This window comes from Lepisosteus platostomus, chromosome 2 (assembly GCF_059453375.1).
Source record: "Lepisosteus platostomus isolate fLepPlt1 chromosome 2, fLepPlt1.hap1, whole genome shotgun sequence".
Taxonomy (NCBI): Eukaryota; Metazoa; Chordata; class Actinopteri; order Semionotiformes; family Lepisosteidae; genus Lepisosteus; species Lepisosteus platostomus.
In genome coordinates, this window is record NC_142612.1 from 30,104,111 (window position 1) to 30,119,228 (window position 15,118).

At 37.2% G+C, this 15,118-nt stretch overlaps 2 protein-coding genes across 9 annotated transcripts in view; one reads left to right on the forward strand and one right to left on the reverse strand.

Moving 5' to 3' along the window:
• The window catches only part of LOC148676191 (phospholipase D1), a 51,650-nt gene extending 41,052 nt beyond the window's left edge, over window positions 1-10,598 (forward strand). For 2 of the 3 annotated variants that reach the window (XM_088604662.1, XM_088604669.1), the window contains 8 exons: window positions 453-563; window positions 1,038-1,123; window positions 1,542-1,655; window positions 5,614-5,663; window positions 6,408-6,542; window positions 7,879-8,032; window positions 9,081-9,198; window positions 10,027-10,598. In XM_088604662.1, coding sequence (XP_088460788.1) covers window positions 453-563; window positions 1,038-1,123; window positions 1,542-1,655; window positions 5,614-5,663; window positions 6,408-6,542; window positions 7,879-8,032; window positions 9,081-9,198; window positions 10,027-10,251 — 993 coding nt within the window. In that variant the 3' untranslated portion in view covers window positions 10,252-10,598. Of the gene's footprint in view, window positions 1-452; window positions 564-1,037; window positions 1,124-1,541; window positions 1,656-5,613; window positions 5,664-6,407; window positions 6,543-7,878; window positions 8,033-9,080; window positions 9,199-10,026 lie in introns of those variants that run through there. The other variant, XR_015926180.1, reaches the window with a different exon arrangement.
• Window positions 10,599-10,785: 187 nt separating this feature from the next.
• nalcn (sodium leak channel, non-selective) overlaps window positions 10,786-15,118 on the reverse strand; it is a 168,985-nt gene continuing 164,652 nt past the window's right edge. For 5 of the 6 annotated variants that reach the window (XM_088604641.1, XM_088604616.1, XM_088604649.1 and 2 more), the window contains 3 exons: window positions 14,818-14,967; window positions 13,091-13,205; window positions 10,786-11,899 (listed from right to left, as the gene is read on the reverse strand). In XM_088604641.1, the coding sequence (XP_088460767.1) occupies window positions 11,706-11,899; window positions 13,091-13,205; window positions 14,818-14,967 (459 nt within the window). In that variant the 3' untranslated portion in view covers window positions 10,786-11,705. The remainder of the gene's footprint in view (window positions 11,900-13,090; window positions 13,206-14,817; window positions 14,968-15,118) is intronic. The other variant, XM_088604634.1, reaches the window with a different exon arrangement.

Sequence of the window (15,118 nt, forward strand, 5' to 3'; positions counted from 1 at the left end):
GATCCTTGAAACAATTAGATACTGACTACTTAACAGGTAAAATGAGCCAATTTGCCTCTCGTTTGTAAATTTTCTAAATAACTTAATTCAATTCAGGTTTGCAGGGAAACAAGAGCCTATCCCAGCAAGCAGTGGGCACAAGGCAGGATACACCCTAGATGGGATGCCGGTCAATTGCAAGGCACACAGATACAGATACAGACAAACACTCACACCAGGGCCAATTTCCTAGAAGCCAGTTAACCTACCAGTATGCCTTTGGACTGTGGGACTGAGGGAGGAAACTGGAACACCCAGAGAAGAACCACACAAACACGGGGACAGCATACAAACTCCACCAAATAGCACAGCCAGGTGCAAGGCAGCAACGCCAGCCACTGTGCCAGTTTGCTACCCTCTGTAACCTAGTGCTTCTTACCCTTGTGCTTTGCTTTCTTATTTTCTAAATACAGGTCTTGAGATCTGTGTGTCAGTGGTCCATTGGCACAAAAATCCACGAAGAGTCCATTCACTTGGCATACATTTCTGCAATCAGCAATAGCAAGCATTTCATTTATATTGAGGTAAGACAACTACTAGATCTGGCATTTTCCGTTCTGTAGGTTGTCATGATTGCTATCAAAAGTATGTAACTGCTTCCCTGATAGACAAGCTACTTATATCTGTATTACAGTACTGTGCGTGTACTGTATTAGATTGCAAGGAGCTTAGGATCAAGTGTCATCTAAAGGACCAAGCAGCAGAAATGCATTCAGAAGTGGTTCTTCCTACTTTTTATAAGGAACTAGTCAGGGAGTACATCACTACCTAACTTGTAACAATTACTGGGTTCTCATTCAGTTTTTTTGAGTGTATTTTCTGGAAAATGTCCTGTATGAAAGACTAACAACTTTTGGAAGTCTATTGGCTGCCTTTGAATTGAAGTACACAGTACTATGCTTGAACATAGAATGTAGGCTTGTGTATGGCAAAAGTTACATATTTTATATATTTTTTTGTGTTCACAAAACTTCAAAGATCCTTGTCATGTCTTGCAGAATCAGTTTTTTATCAGTTGTGCTGACAAAACTATTCACAATGGTATTGGAGATGCACTGACAGAGAGAATCCTAAGAGCATACAGGTATGGTTGTTTTGAATCTTGAGGAAATCTTTGTTGCCTTGGTGAAATCTTTTTTTTTCAATTTCCTCCATGCCAAGCCATGTCTCGATACTTTGCTTTAAAAAAATAGTGTCTGCCATTCTTACCCAAAGCAGCTTGTACAGTATCTGTATCCATTCCAATATTGTCATTTTGGCAGAAGGAAAAAAGACTGAGATATCCTGCTCATACTGTAGGAACAATTACACTGCCCTGTCTCTGTTGTGAGCCCTTAGTCTTCCTGTTACAAGTTCATAGTCATATTGAGTATTACAAAATTTTTGCTAATATCACTGTTTCATATATACAGTATATAAGGACACGGCAATCCTAAAATCTCATTTAAATAGTTAGAATATTCTTTTAAATATCTAAGCTTCATAAATTTAAATTTCTACAGGGAAAAGAAGAAATTCCGAGTGTATGTTGTGATGCCTCTCTTGCCTGGATTTGAAGGGGATATCTCTACTGGAGGAGGTCAAGCTATCAAGGCAATCATGCATTTTAATTACAGGTATTCAGTCCTGACTTACTTTTTTTTGTTCATTTTATAAAAGGAAAGCATTTATGCTTGTCTTTTTTTATTATGTCAACATATAATTGTAGACACAGTGTACTATTTGTTAAAATGCAAAACATGAAAGATCACTACCTTATCCCTCATGAAGTGCATTTCAAGCATCAAGCAACTTTCTGTCTTATACACTTGCAACCCAACAGTGAGGCTTATTTATCTGCAGTCTCGGCAAAATACAAGACATTTTCTTTCAGTTTGAAACCAGCACTACATTCATTTCATCCCACTGGAGGCCCAGGGAATTTCACAGGTGAAACAGAACAACCTGCCTAACCTGCAATTCAGTTGGAAAGCCTCACGTCGATCTAAGCACTTCATTGAAACTGTTTTTAAAGGAAAAATAAGTAATCAGCACATCAAATGCCAGCTAATTATAAACTATCTCCTGAATAATAAGGGACAATTATGGCCATTCTGCAACTGGAGCATTTAAAGATAACAGCTTAGCCCCAGCAGGTCGACATTTAGCATCACAAAAACACAGAATGAAAGCTTGATCTTGGAAATGATGTGATATCGTGTCTTTAAAAAAAAATACAGAAATGGAGAAGACAGAAAAAGCCGATACACTGGATACCAAAGAGCATCTCATAAAATATCACATTCCTCCTGGTTTTAGGTTGAACAGGTTGTGTTGAATGCAGCCTTGATTAGATAAAATAATTCTACGCATTTGTACTGTATATGCACTACATCCCTGTTATATTTCATTTCAAAGCACTGTTTAACGTCTTGAAGGTCCCACAAAAATAAAATCAATGATTGAAGAAGGACAGTTAATCTTAGTGTAATTACTGAAAATAGATTATGTGTACTGTACCTTCACATATTTTAATTTCACAGGTTGTGAATAAGTCCCAGAATTTGAAAAAAATAAATTAGCAAGAATCTAATAACATGTCATCTGCTTGTGAACATTGTTATCTTTTGGAACTTTGTGGGTTTTTTTTGTGTAACAGTCCTACTGTTATATCTTTACTAGCATGTTCTATAGGAAGACATTAAAAGGCAAAATAACAAAACATACAGAACTGTTTTGCTCCAACATTTTTAAAGTGCAGTATTAAAAAATATATCTGTAAAACATAACTTACTGTAGCTAAAAATATATTAGATATGCATATTGAAGTCCCTGAAGAAGTGTGGAAATATACTATCTAACAGTCTCCAATGATAACATTTGTTCCATCAACAGACTTCTAAATTCATTCCTCATTATAAACTGTTTTAATTTTACACTATAAGAACAAGATCAAACCTAAAGCAGAACTCAGTGTTGGAGATGTAAAAACAAACCCAACACAATAACACGTGTTAATAGGAATTTCTGAACCCTGGGACATTATGTTTTAATCTGCAAAAGACTGATGCCGGGCAGCACAGTGTCATAGTGGTTAGCATTGCTGCTTTGCAGTGCTAGGGCCCTGGGATTAACTCCAGGTTCGGGATGCTATCTGTGTGGAGTTTACTCCATGTACTCTGGTCTCCTCCCACAGTCCAAAGGCATGGTGGTACAGTACATGTAAGTTAATTGGCTTCTGGGAATATTGGCTCTAGTCTGAGTGTGTGTGTTTCTGTTTGTGCGTGCCTTGTAATGGACTAGCATCCTATCCATGATGTATCCTGCCTCATGCCTGTTGCTTGCCAAGAGCCTGAATTGGATGAAGCGGTTAGAAAATGGATGGATGGAAGGTTTTATAGCACCTTAGCATTGTTAAACTGTAATGGTATTTATTAAATACCCTGATGCTGATGACAGTGTTGTGCTCTAATGAGCTGAGGCAAAGCACCTGAGAATTCCATCCATTCAACATGATGATTAATTAATTCAAGTAATTGCTTACACTTATATAGTGCTTTTCTGGGCACTCCACTCAAAGCACTGTACATACCACCACCTGGATGATGCAACAGCAGCCATAGTGCACCAGTGCGCTCTCCACACACATAAGTGGGAAGGAGAGCAGAGCAATAAAGCCGATTCATAGAAAAGGATTATTAGGAGGCCATGATTGTTAAAGGCCAATGGGAAATTTGGCCAGAATGTCAGGGTAAGACCACTACTCTTTTCAAGAAACACCCTATGATTTTTAATGACCACAGAGAGTCAAGACCTCAGTCTTACATCTCATCCAAAGGATGACACCCTTTTACAGTATGGTTCCCCCTTCACTATACAGGGGCATTAGGACCCACACAGACTGCAGGGTAAGCAGGGTAAGCACCGCCTTTTCCACCAGGTACCTTAGCTTTTCCAGAAGGTCTCCCATTTGCTGGCCCAAAGTGATATGGCTGCTGGCCGATGCATGATGAAGAAGATGATCAGGTTAAGGCAGTAAAAACCCAAAATGTTTGCTCTCCTTTGCAGATTAAGCATTGCTTACATAAAATTTAACTAAGATAACTAAACAGAAGATAATTCTGACTAAACACCTTTCCATTTCCCAGTTAATTATGCAGTACAATACCCAGGAGGCAGCATTTGTAGCTTTACGTCCAGGAGCTCTGTGGTTCCATACAGTAGGTTCTAACTTTCCACTAGGAGGGATTTAAACTTACTAGTAAAAAGTAGAAACCTCTAATTCCTGGCTTAAATAATAACACTGTACTATAGTATCCTACAATCATTTATTTAAATCTTGAATAAAGCTATAAATTTAATGTTTGCTAATGTTTGTCTTATCAGTGATATACAGTACAGTACCTGCTACAACCTAGTTCTACTTCTATATAACTAGGTTATTGTGAATAAATCTATAATACAAAATTCAAAAGTATACAATTAATACACAGTTCATTAAAAAACATGATGTACAGAAAAACTGCAAAATTATAGAGTTAAATAACATTACCGTATCATTTTGAATTTTATTTGAAAAATTAACTTTGCTTAAAGTTTTTAAACTGTCTTATTTATGTTTTTACCCTGGGACTATTGCCAAACAGGTATCACAGCTCTTAAAAAGTATGCCTTGGTTCCACAGCAGTGGAAACAAGGACAATTGAAATCAGAATTGAAAACTAAAAGAAAGTTTGTTTAGGTCAGCAAACAAGAAAAAGATGTTTGCACAAATAATTGTGGGTGTCCTGACCTGGCTTCTCTTCTATGGGGATGAAGCCCCACTCACTCTAGAAACTGGACAAATGTTTCGATTCACTTAGCTACTGAACTATCAAATAGACCCCTCTTACTTACAAGCCTTCTTATGTTCTCATGCTAATTATTTTGAGGGTATTGATACAGTAGATTAGGGAATACCCCTTAGGTAAAAGGAGATAGGTAAAAGCAGTTTATGATAAAGAACAGATTAACTGAATGCATTCTTGGGAAAAAATGGAACCAAAATAGATCTATTTGAACAGGGTACAGTATTTAAAAATTAGTTGAATGTTAGTAGCCACATCATGGTGAATGTTATTGCTCAATAACGTGCTAATCAGAGATTAAACTGTCTATACAGGTAAAGTCATAACTATTATCCTTGTCATCTTAGTATTGCTGGTGTCACTACAGATTACAGTTCACATTTAACGGTAATGTGTATATGACATTCGGATATTGTGTGTCAACATAAAAAATATACTATAAATGCAGCCCAGAATCTTTTGAAATCTATGCTTTAATATAGGGATATGGAGTGCCAAAAGAAGATGCAATATATTTGGTGTAAAGAAAAAAAGACGACAGTGAAAAATTGTTAAAATATATCTGGGTCACATAGTAGCAATTAACTTTTTACTGGAAGGCTGACTGACAGACTCACTGACAGTTTTCACCAATTTGGCTTTGTGCAATGAAAAACTGCCAGTAAGGAAAGAAATGACAATGCTTTAAGATGTGCTAGTTTTAATCTCCTTCTCTATTAAGAGAAATGATCACATGCTGTTCCCTCAGGACAATGTGCAGAGGGGAGCACTCCATCATCGAGAAACTCAAACGTGTGAGTAAGTAGACAAGTTGCTGATGCTAATTGATTTGATTCATCAAACCCATTGCGCAACAATGACTTAGACATGGTCTTGATTAGTCTGGACTAATATCCAAGGTAAGGGTGGGGGGTGCTGGCTGAGCCCACTTTTTGACCTGCAAACCTTTGTACAGTACATGAAGGATTTTCTCAACTACCCTTTATCACTGTTAAGTGAAAATCTTTTGTAATTAACACAGGTAACCAAATACTAAAGACTAAATGATAGACAATGTGCTGCACTTGCATGGGGTGTCTTTTTTGTTTCAACTTGGGAGAAAACCACACCAATACAGCACATGATTACAAAAAATACTCACATACTGTACAGCCTTTTGATTTTGTCCATCAAGCACTGGGTTTAAAATTTGCGATTGGCATGTAATAATAATAATAATAATAATAATAATAATAATAATAATAATAATAATAATAAAAAACCTTTATTTTATATCGCACCTTTACAGGTGGCTTCTCAAAGCGCTTAAAAGTGTAGAGAAACACTTTTATTTAGTCTTGGACTGTGATGGCTCTGTGTTTGTGCATGCTCTGTTTTGTGCTTAGTGTTATGTGGTTTACTGACTTTCACTCTGTCGAGGATTCTCATTGTGCTGCACCAGGGTCTTGTGTGTTTCAGCTAGTGCTTACTACTGTACTTTGAGCGTCACAACTTGCTGCCTGTCTGTTTTCCCTGTGACTCCTGCCCCACGTGTCATCACAGTGGCAGATTGCTGGATCAACTACATCTCCTTCTGCGGACTGAGGACTCATGCTGACCTGGATGGCAAACTGGTCACTGAACTCATCTACGTGCACAGCAAACTAATGATTGTCGATGACAACACCGTCATTATTGGTAAGAAACTTGTCACAAAAGGAATCAGCAGTAAACAGATAACTGAGAAATCATGATCCTAGTAAAATCAATCATGATAAATCATGATTCTACCAAATGGTACCAAACAGAACAAAACACAATTTGCATAACTGTACTGCCTTTTATGTACCATAGATGATGTTATGTTTGGGCAGGATTAACTTTAATCTGGTGATTTACCAGTCTTTATATTGTTGATTGAATGCATCATAGTATCCAGTCCAGGAGGACTCACAGGTTACAGGATTTTTTCTGGCAGTACAATACATCATTTTTCTTGATACAAAATAAAAAGTACCACCATACTCCAGTAGAGGGTACTCAATGTCTGGAGCACTTTACAGAATTCAGCCACACAACACAATAAATCTTTCTTGAGCCTCCCTCCTAAATTTTCCACAATCATTCTTTGTCATATCTAATTTAGAAATAAAACCCTCAGTAATAGTCAAAATAATTATCACTTGTAAGAAAGCGAATGCTATGTGAAATGTAATAATCTTTTTGGGGGGATGTGGGCAGCTCTGTATTATAATTTTGTACCATATACATTCCAAGTTGATGCTTCTGTCTATATTATACTGTACAACATGCAGTGATGGGAGGAATGAATAAACAGCTTGTGACACACTGCAAGCAAAAATTTAATAAAAAATGTATCAGTGACAAATTTAAAATGTTGATTTTCACAAAATAAAATCAATTTTCGGTTGTTTTTTTTAAAACATTCTGGCTTGGTATGTGGTCATGGCCTTTGACGTAACCCCTTAAATTTAAATTTACTTTTCCAATACATCCCACCCATCCACCCATTTTCTGACCCCTTTATCCAGTACAGGGTCACAGGGGAGCCAGAGGCCATCTTGGAAAGCAATTGGCACAAGGCAGGGTACACCCTGGATGGGATGCCAGTCCATTGCAGGGCACACAGACACACACACTCACACCAGGGTCAATTTATCCAGGCCAATTAACCTACCAGTAGGTCTTCGGGCTGTGGGAGGAAGCTGGAGCACCTGGAGGAAACCCATGTGATCACAGGGAGAACATACAAACTCTACATAGCTAGTACCTGAACAGGAACTGAACATAGAGCCAGCACTGCAGGCAGTGATGCAAACCAGTGATGCAAACCTCCAAAGCTTATGGATAACTGATGGCTGGAACTCAGACCACTGAAAACACTGATAGCAGAGGTGCTAACGGTCAACAAAACTGTTACACATGTATAACATGCATTGTGGGGCTGGTATTACCACCCTAGTTCTGCCACCCTAGTGCTGTTTCTGAACCTTGTCCTTCTGTTTCCGAGCAGGCTCTGCCAACATCAATGACCGAAGCATGCTGGGCAAGCGTGACAGCGAGATGGCTGTGGTAGTGGAAGACACAGAGTTCCTTCACTCCGTAATGGATGGGGAAAATTACCAAGCTGGAAGATTTGCACTGTCGCTCAGAGTAGAATGCTTCAGGTGCATGGACCAGTTTATTTCATATAAAAATAATATACTGTATTTCATAAGTGGACAAAGCCTGAAACCTTTATTATGGTTATATATTTAGTACCAGAGAAGTAAAATGTCACTGAATTCGAAACAGATACAATGTACTCAGCATTAATTGCTTGATTTGTTATGTTGCAATGCTAAGAAGATTGAACTGATTTTTATTCAGTGTCGAGCTACAGTAAGCTAAGGGAGTGTTACCTAAAAGCCCAACCTGTTAGATCTCATTTCCAACCTCACCTTACTTCCTAAAAAACACCTACAATAAGTTACAGTAAAGGGAGTAGTTGTAAAGAGAATAAAACTAAGAATATTACAGTACCCTTTGTGAAGAAGTAGATAATAAGTAGATAGGTTCCTTGGAACAGCAGGTTCTGAAATAGAGCATCAGTGGTTAAGTGGAGCAACTGGGGCAAATATTGTTTTCCCAATATATTCCAGTTCCTCCTAATTATTGGGCAATAAAATGGAAGAGCCAGATTTCTGTTTCAGAATTTTACACCATGTCAACAGTTAATCTCTATAGAACCATATCAGTATTGCCCCTTATAATTGTCTGGAGTCAATACTAAGTTTTCAATTTTTAGACAAACTTTCTTCTTTATATTTCAGACCTGCAGTGTTTAATTAACGACCACAATATGAGTTTGGACTTTGATGTAAAATAATTAAGGCTACAAAGTCGATGAAGTCTTTCTCAATGCAAGAACACGTTCTTTTCCTATACTGTATGACAGAAACAAGATTCAATTTAAATGTTAATTTGAAACAATTTCCCTACTTTTGCCAAGTTGTCAGGAAATGAATTTGTTAGGAGATATTCTTTGTATGCCATATCATGGTTCATGTAGAAACATCTGAAGTTTGTTAATTGTATACGGTAGTATTGTTAGATGCCCTTTTCTTAAGCTATTTATGTGTTCATAGTGCTTAAAACCACAAAACGTTTCTATTACAAATCAAAAGGCAATAATTAATTGATGACATCTTAACCTGCCTTATTTCTTTCATATAGACTGGTTCTTGGGCTTCTGGAAGACCTCAGTGTTGATGTCAGTGACCCCCTCAGTGACAGATTCTACAAGGAGATATGGATGGTAACAGCTGCAAAGAATGCCAGTGTGTATGACAAGGCAGGTGACACTTTTCAAGATTCTCTGTGCTGAAGGTCTGTTCTTGATTTAGAAATCTTAGACGACTATTTTATTATAAACAACTGAGGACAGACACTATCACAGTGCTTTGGTAAAAAAAAAAGTTCTACCTTGGAAGGAATCATTTTAAGTTCCCTCTTTGGTGTAGATATGAGTGTTACTAACCTGTCACCTATCTTGCTGTTTTGATAAACAGCGTATGGGACATACTTAAGATGTACTGTAAGCAGACAGTTACTGACAAGGTTTCCCTCAAAAGAAGTTTCCCTTTTTTCTCTCGGCTAAGAGGTTTTGCATAATGTCTTCCTTCTGTGAATGTATCGTGCATTTTTTAATGTCAGACTGAAAGAAAATCAATTAGCCTTCCACTCTCAGTCCAACAGCTGTAATGTATATCCAGCACCAAATATTCTATTGAACATAATTGATCCATTGTGTTTCCTTCATTACTATGAAAATGATGTCTTTACTGTATATGTTTTGGTTCTACGGCACTTAATCATATATAGCTGTATTATAGAACATAATGGTCTGATCCATGTAACCAATTGGTTTTATATGCGAACAATATCAATTTTAGAAAAGCCAAGCCCCTTATTGACAAAGTGGGAATTTTAGCTTTTGTTACAACCGATGCATTCCAATTATAATCACTTTCAAAGTTTCTTTTATTGCTACATTTGTCAGTACCATACAGTGCCGTAAGAGCAGTTAAGACACAAAAGAGATGTGCTTTGATGAAGGACGAAGCCGTCACCAGCTCGTGAGACCAAAACCGCTTTAACCTTACACAATGCAACTGTGCAGGTGTTCAGGTGCGTACCGACTGATGCTGTGCTCAACAATAAGATCCTGCGGGAGTACATGTCTCGCCCATCCTTGGCCACCGAAGACCCTCTGCTGGCCTGCGAGGAGCTGAGGAAGATCCGTGGATTCCTCGTCCAGTTCCCCTTCTATTTCCTCTCGGAGGAGAACCTCTTCCCCTCAATTAACTCCAAAGAAGGCATGATGCCCGTGGAGCTCTGGACATAAGGGAACTCTCCTCATGGCCCCAGAGAGGACACAAAAGCATCTCTCGCACTTCCTGCTAAATAGTGTGAAGACAAGCTCTGTTTCCGTTTTATTTATGTCTTCAGCGGAACTGATCCTACTTCTTTCTCTCCTTGCACTCAGTTTATGAGGGTGTGATAAGAGATGAAAAACCGTAGTGTCTCCCATATTATTCCATGTGGTTAGTTTCTTGTTCACATTTTCTTCACAATGAGTTGTGGAGACAAGTTAGTTTATTGCTGTTTTATCATTCAATCAAATGGTGATAGCGGAAATTCCCAACTGTGGGTTCAATTTATTTCAAATGAATAAACATTTGTTACGAATCATTTTCATCAGCAATTATTTCTGTCTCTTTAAAATGAAAGACTACACACACAATTATTACCTATAGTACATAACACTGCTACAGTACTTTACAGTTTTAAATGAAGAATAACTCATGATGGAGTTTTGCATCAATACGTTGACAGCAACAAAATACAATTCTACTCTAATATTTAGATTATGCAAAGATGGCTTTTATCTTGTTTTATTATCAAAAACACATAATACATTTACAAATGTAATCATAGAACCTCTAATTAATAAAATATAGGCCTATATCTGGAATATAAGTTTCTGTATTTTATATACTCACATTTGATAATCATAATTAATGTTTACATTCACAATAAAGTACTTTTTCCTCATTTGTTTAGAGTCTTTTAGAACAGGTAGCATATCCTTTATTAGTTTCTATTTTCCACCTGCCAGTTGGCTTCAGTGACTTTCTTTTGATCAACAGAGACATTGGTTTGAGCTAAAATGTAACACAAACTCTCATACACAACAACATACAATACAATACAGTATATGGGTGTACATAGCAACTCAATGGCATACTTTAATCAAGAAAACAGCAAAATATACAATATGAAGAACTTTGTATGGCTTTCAGTTTTAGCTTCTCATACTACAAAACACATTGCTTTTGCAGTTCAGCATAGTACTTTTTAAACCTCCAGTGCATGTCTGGCTTTTACTTCATGCTTTATAATGACATCCATATAAAAGATGATCCCATTGCAACAGTGGACAAATGGTCCTGGCATAGGAATAGCATCACAAAAGCTGGATGATATTGAGAGATCTACAGTAAACAGGGTATCCAAAAGAATAGTGGATTCAGTTATTTAAGGTATTTGTAAAAGAGTGGTGAAACTCTTTCCCTGGAATGAGAATTACAAGAAATACTGCTGCAGGGAAAATAAATACTAGCTGACTTTTTTTCTCCTTCTAGAGTTTTTTCTTTCGTTATACAGTACATATTGCGTTTGGAAAACCCAAACCTCTGACAGATTCGAATACAACAAAGCTTTACTCAGACTAGGAAGGCTTTGGTCTTACAGTACATCCTGTCTTCCCCCTGAAATGAAAGCATTTTCTGTTGTCATTTAAATGTCAATGAGATCGTCACCACTCTCGTCACTTTCCACAGTCAGCTGCCTCGTCCACCACTTCTTCACCTCTGAGCCTGAAGAGGTCTCTTCATTCATGGGGTTCGCCTTGCATACGATGGACTTCATGCTAGTCCGACCTCCAAACCGCAAGTTGACAGAGGAAACAGAATGACTTATAGGTTTAGGTGCTGAAAAGTCATTGATAAAACAGCTTTAATTAAAACAGCCTGGGAGCTTCAACATTACAGCCAAGTTACCAAACATTGCACATTAATACATTAATGGACAGTCAACCTTTGCCATTTCATACATACAGTGCGAGAGATCCCTAAGGGAAGATCTAGCTGCATACCTTTAATTATTTGGTTTAAATAATGAATAAGGATGTTTAAATGTAATGTAATGTGTACATTAACATGACTGGGAAAAGTGTTAAAATGGCAAAGTAACTGTACATTGTAAGAAAACTATTATTTATAATCATCTACTGTACAATACAGAATAATAGTATTCCAATAACTTCTGGATTCCTTATACAGATACAGTTCAAAGTTTTTTTTAATTATGTTTACTAACTGAATTAAAACATTGTCAAACTGTAAATAATTACCCCTTTAAGTTAATTATCTACTAAACCTTCCAGAATACTTGCAGTTTATTTGCAGTTTTTATGAAGACATACTAAAGTAAAAACCATATAAGAAGTGACCTAAACTAGCAGTTCAAACTGAAGATTGTATACTTCTCTGTACAATCAAAATATTATAAACCTCTCTTTAAACAAAAGCCAAATATAACTGCATCTCCACAAACCACTTCTTTTTTAATATAATTAAAAAAAATGTTCAATACTCTAAAGCATATTAAAGTTTGGAGAAACCACATTTCACAACAACAATAATGAAATTAATTGATTTTTTTCCCCTTTGCTTATATATTATATTTTAAAATTATTCTGGATACTGTAGCTGAACACTTGGTTTAGCATAGTCCATGTGTATTTGAAGGCACTGAATTTACAGCCCCATCTTTTTAAAAGAATATACAGTACAATCAAAGCTGACCTTTTTATATTATTTCATTTACTCTTTACCTTTTGCATTCTTGAAACACAATTTGAAGTAATTTCTCATTTTTGTCTATTGATTCAGCTGATCAACACTTGGATCATGCCTTGTGAACTGCTACTAACCTAGGCAATGTACTGTACCCTTGAGGTGATGTTGTGTGAGCCAAATTCACTCTTCCGCTGAGACATTTTGAGAAATACTGGGTTCACTTGTACTTTTGTGAAGCCCTCAGAATTGTGCGTCTGAATGCAAAAGAACAAGTAAGCATCATTCAGCTTAGCTTTGCAATGAAGTCAGAGTTTTACTTACCTGCTGGTAAGCGCCACTGACCAAACTTCCTCTGCGGTTTGCCCAACTCTGTTGAGTCCTGCCGATAACCTCTGTCTGAAAGTGTGGGGCTGAGCAGCTGCTGCTGACTGCTTGTCTGCACACAAAAGATGTTATTCTGTGGTACTTTTTCAAAACAGAGACTGGAGTCCAAAGGTCCAGCATTTCCCCCATTATGTATTTCTTTCTTGTTTAAATGCCCAACCCACATTCTCAATCCTAATACAGTATGGATTTCTTTACTGACATTTTCACTATAGGGCATATCTCAATATAGTTTGGAATAACTTCTCCATATAGGCCATTTAAGAGATCTTTAAGAGAACAGAAGACCACTATTGGGGCTAAGTGCAGTACGATCAACATTTATCTTTTGCCGTGAATTACAAAATAGAATATTTGGCACCTTAAAGAACAAATCAATTGTGTAAACAGGCCTAGCATCCTCCTAGTGAAGGGATGAACCTCAGGGAGATGTCTCCTCATCAGGCCGGAGGAATAAGCACGCAGTTAAGAGACACTTAAACTGCAGGTTATTTCTGTTAAACTCCCTTGATGTCCCATAATATCATATCAAAGCAAATAGTAACAGTGCTACAAACACTGAAAAGTAACTTTTTCGTCCAGTTTCAACTGTAATATCAAATTCAAATGCTACCTGACCCCATTATGAAGCCAATAGGAAGACATGGACAGTAAGTACAGTATACTATACTAAGTGTAGTAGAACTATACTTCATTACTGTGTAAAAAAGATGATCTTTTGTTGTACATTATAAATCCATATTTCCAGTTTTTCTTTGTGTGCTTTCTGCATTACACTTCTAGTTGACTCGTGTTCCAAAACAATGGATTTAAAGATCAATTTCTTCTGTGTTTTTGATGCCAATCCGAGAAAAGAAAAAGACCCACTTCATGCTTTCTTTACGTCCTTAGACAAAGCTGTGTCCGTATCCTTTACACAGTGCAGTTCTTGCTTTGATTGAAAGCTGGCCTTGCACAGTAATGAGCTACACTCTCGTAGCCAGAGCTAGTGGCCTTAGTTTGACTGGGCACATCACAGGCACTCTATCTGCAGGTACTGTATATCAATGATATTTGACTTTTTCAAAGGTGTACTTTTATATTCTGAAAGGCATTGCAATATTTTTTTTTGCACACTAAATGAAAAAAATGTAGCTTGGTCACATCCTTGATTTTCCTGTGAAGAGTTTTGAATTGTCAGTATTTTAGGAGTTGTATAAGCCTAGTTCCAGGGAAGGAAACACCAAGAGTTGTTGAAACACAGGTACTGTATATACAGTAGTATGATCATAGTCCAGTTTCCATATTGACACGGCAGAGATATAATGGCAGATTATTTTGGAACATAGTTTTTTTTTTAGCATCCACTGTTGTCTGCCCATACAAATCTAAGAAAAAATAATAAGACAAAGTTATGGGGAACAGTGTGACTTGGCTAAACTGGCTCAATGCATCTGCAGTAGCACAGACCTTTTCAAACAACTACTATACTGTTCATACTCAATTAACTCAGTCTCCAGGTTATTTCTTCCTGATTTTGCATTCCCTTTGTCACTGAAGTGACTGTTTTTTCTACTCTTAGAAGTTGCAAAACCTGTCAAGTAATGTCAGTAGTCTTTTGCTACTGGCCAGATGGGAGTCCCTTCAGCCACTGAAGTCCTCTATAAAACTGTCAGGTTCGATACCTCTGGCTGTGAAGGGTTGTCCTGGTTGTTGGCATTGGCGTCCTCACTAGGCAGTGTTGTTTCAATGCTGGGGGGGTTGAGGAATCGACTCAGTTCCTGCTGCTGGCTCTCTCTCAAACTGTGAATAATACTGCATGACTGTTGTTGTTTCTGAAAAAAACAATCAATATCAACTTGAAATTAAAAGCGTTCATGGAATAGCAGTGTTTGTAATAAAATAGTAAATAGGAAATTTGTTAAACTAATGAACATGCTTTATGTAACTTTAACAGCTTATAAAACAGTACGTTTATGAGAAACT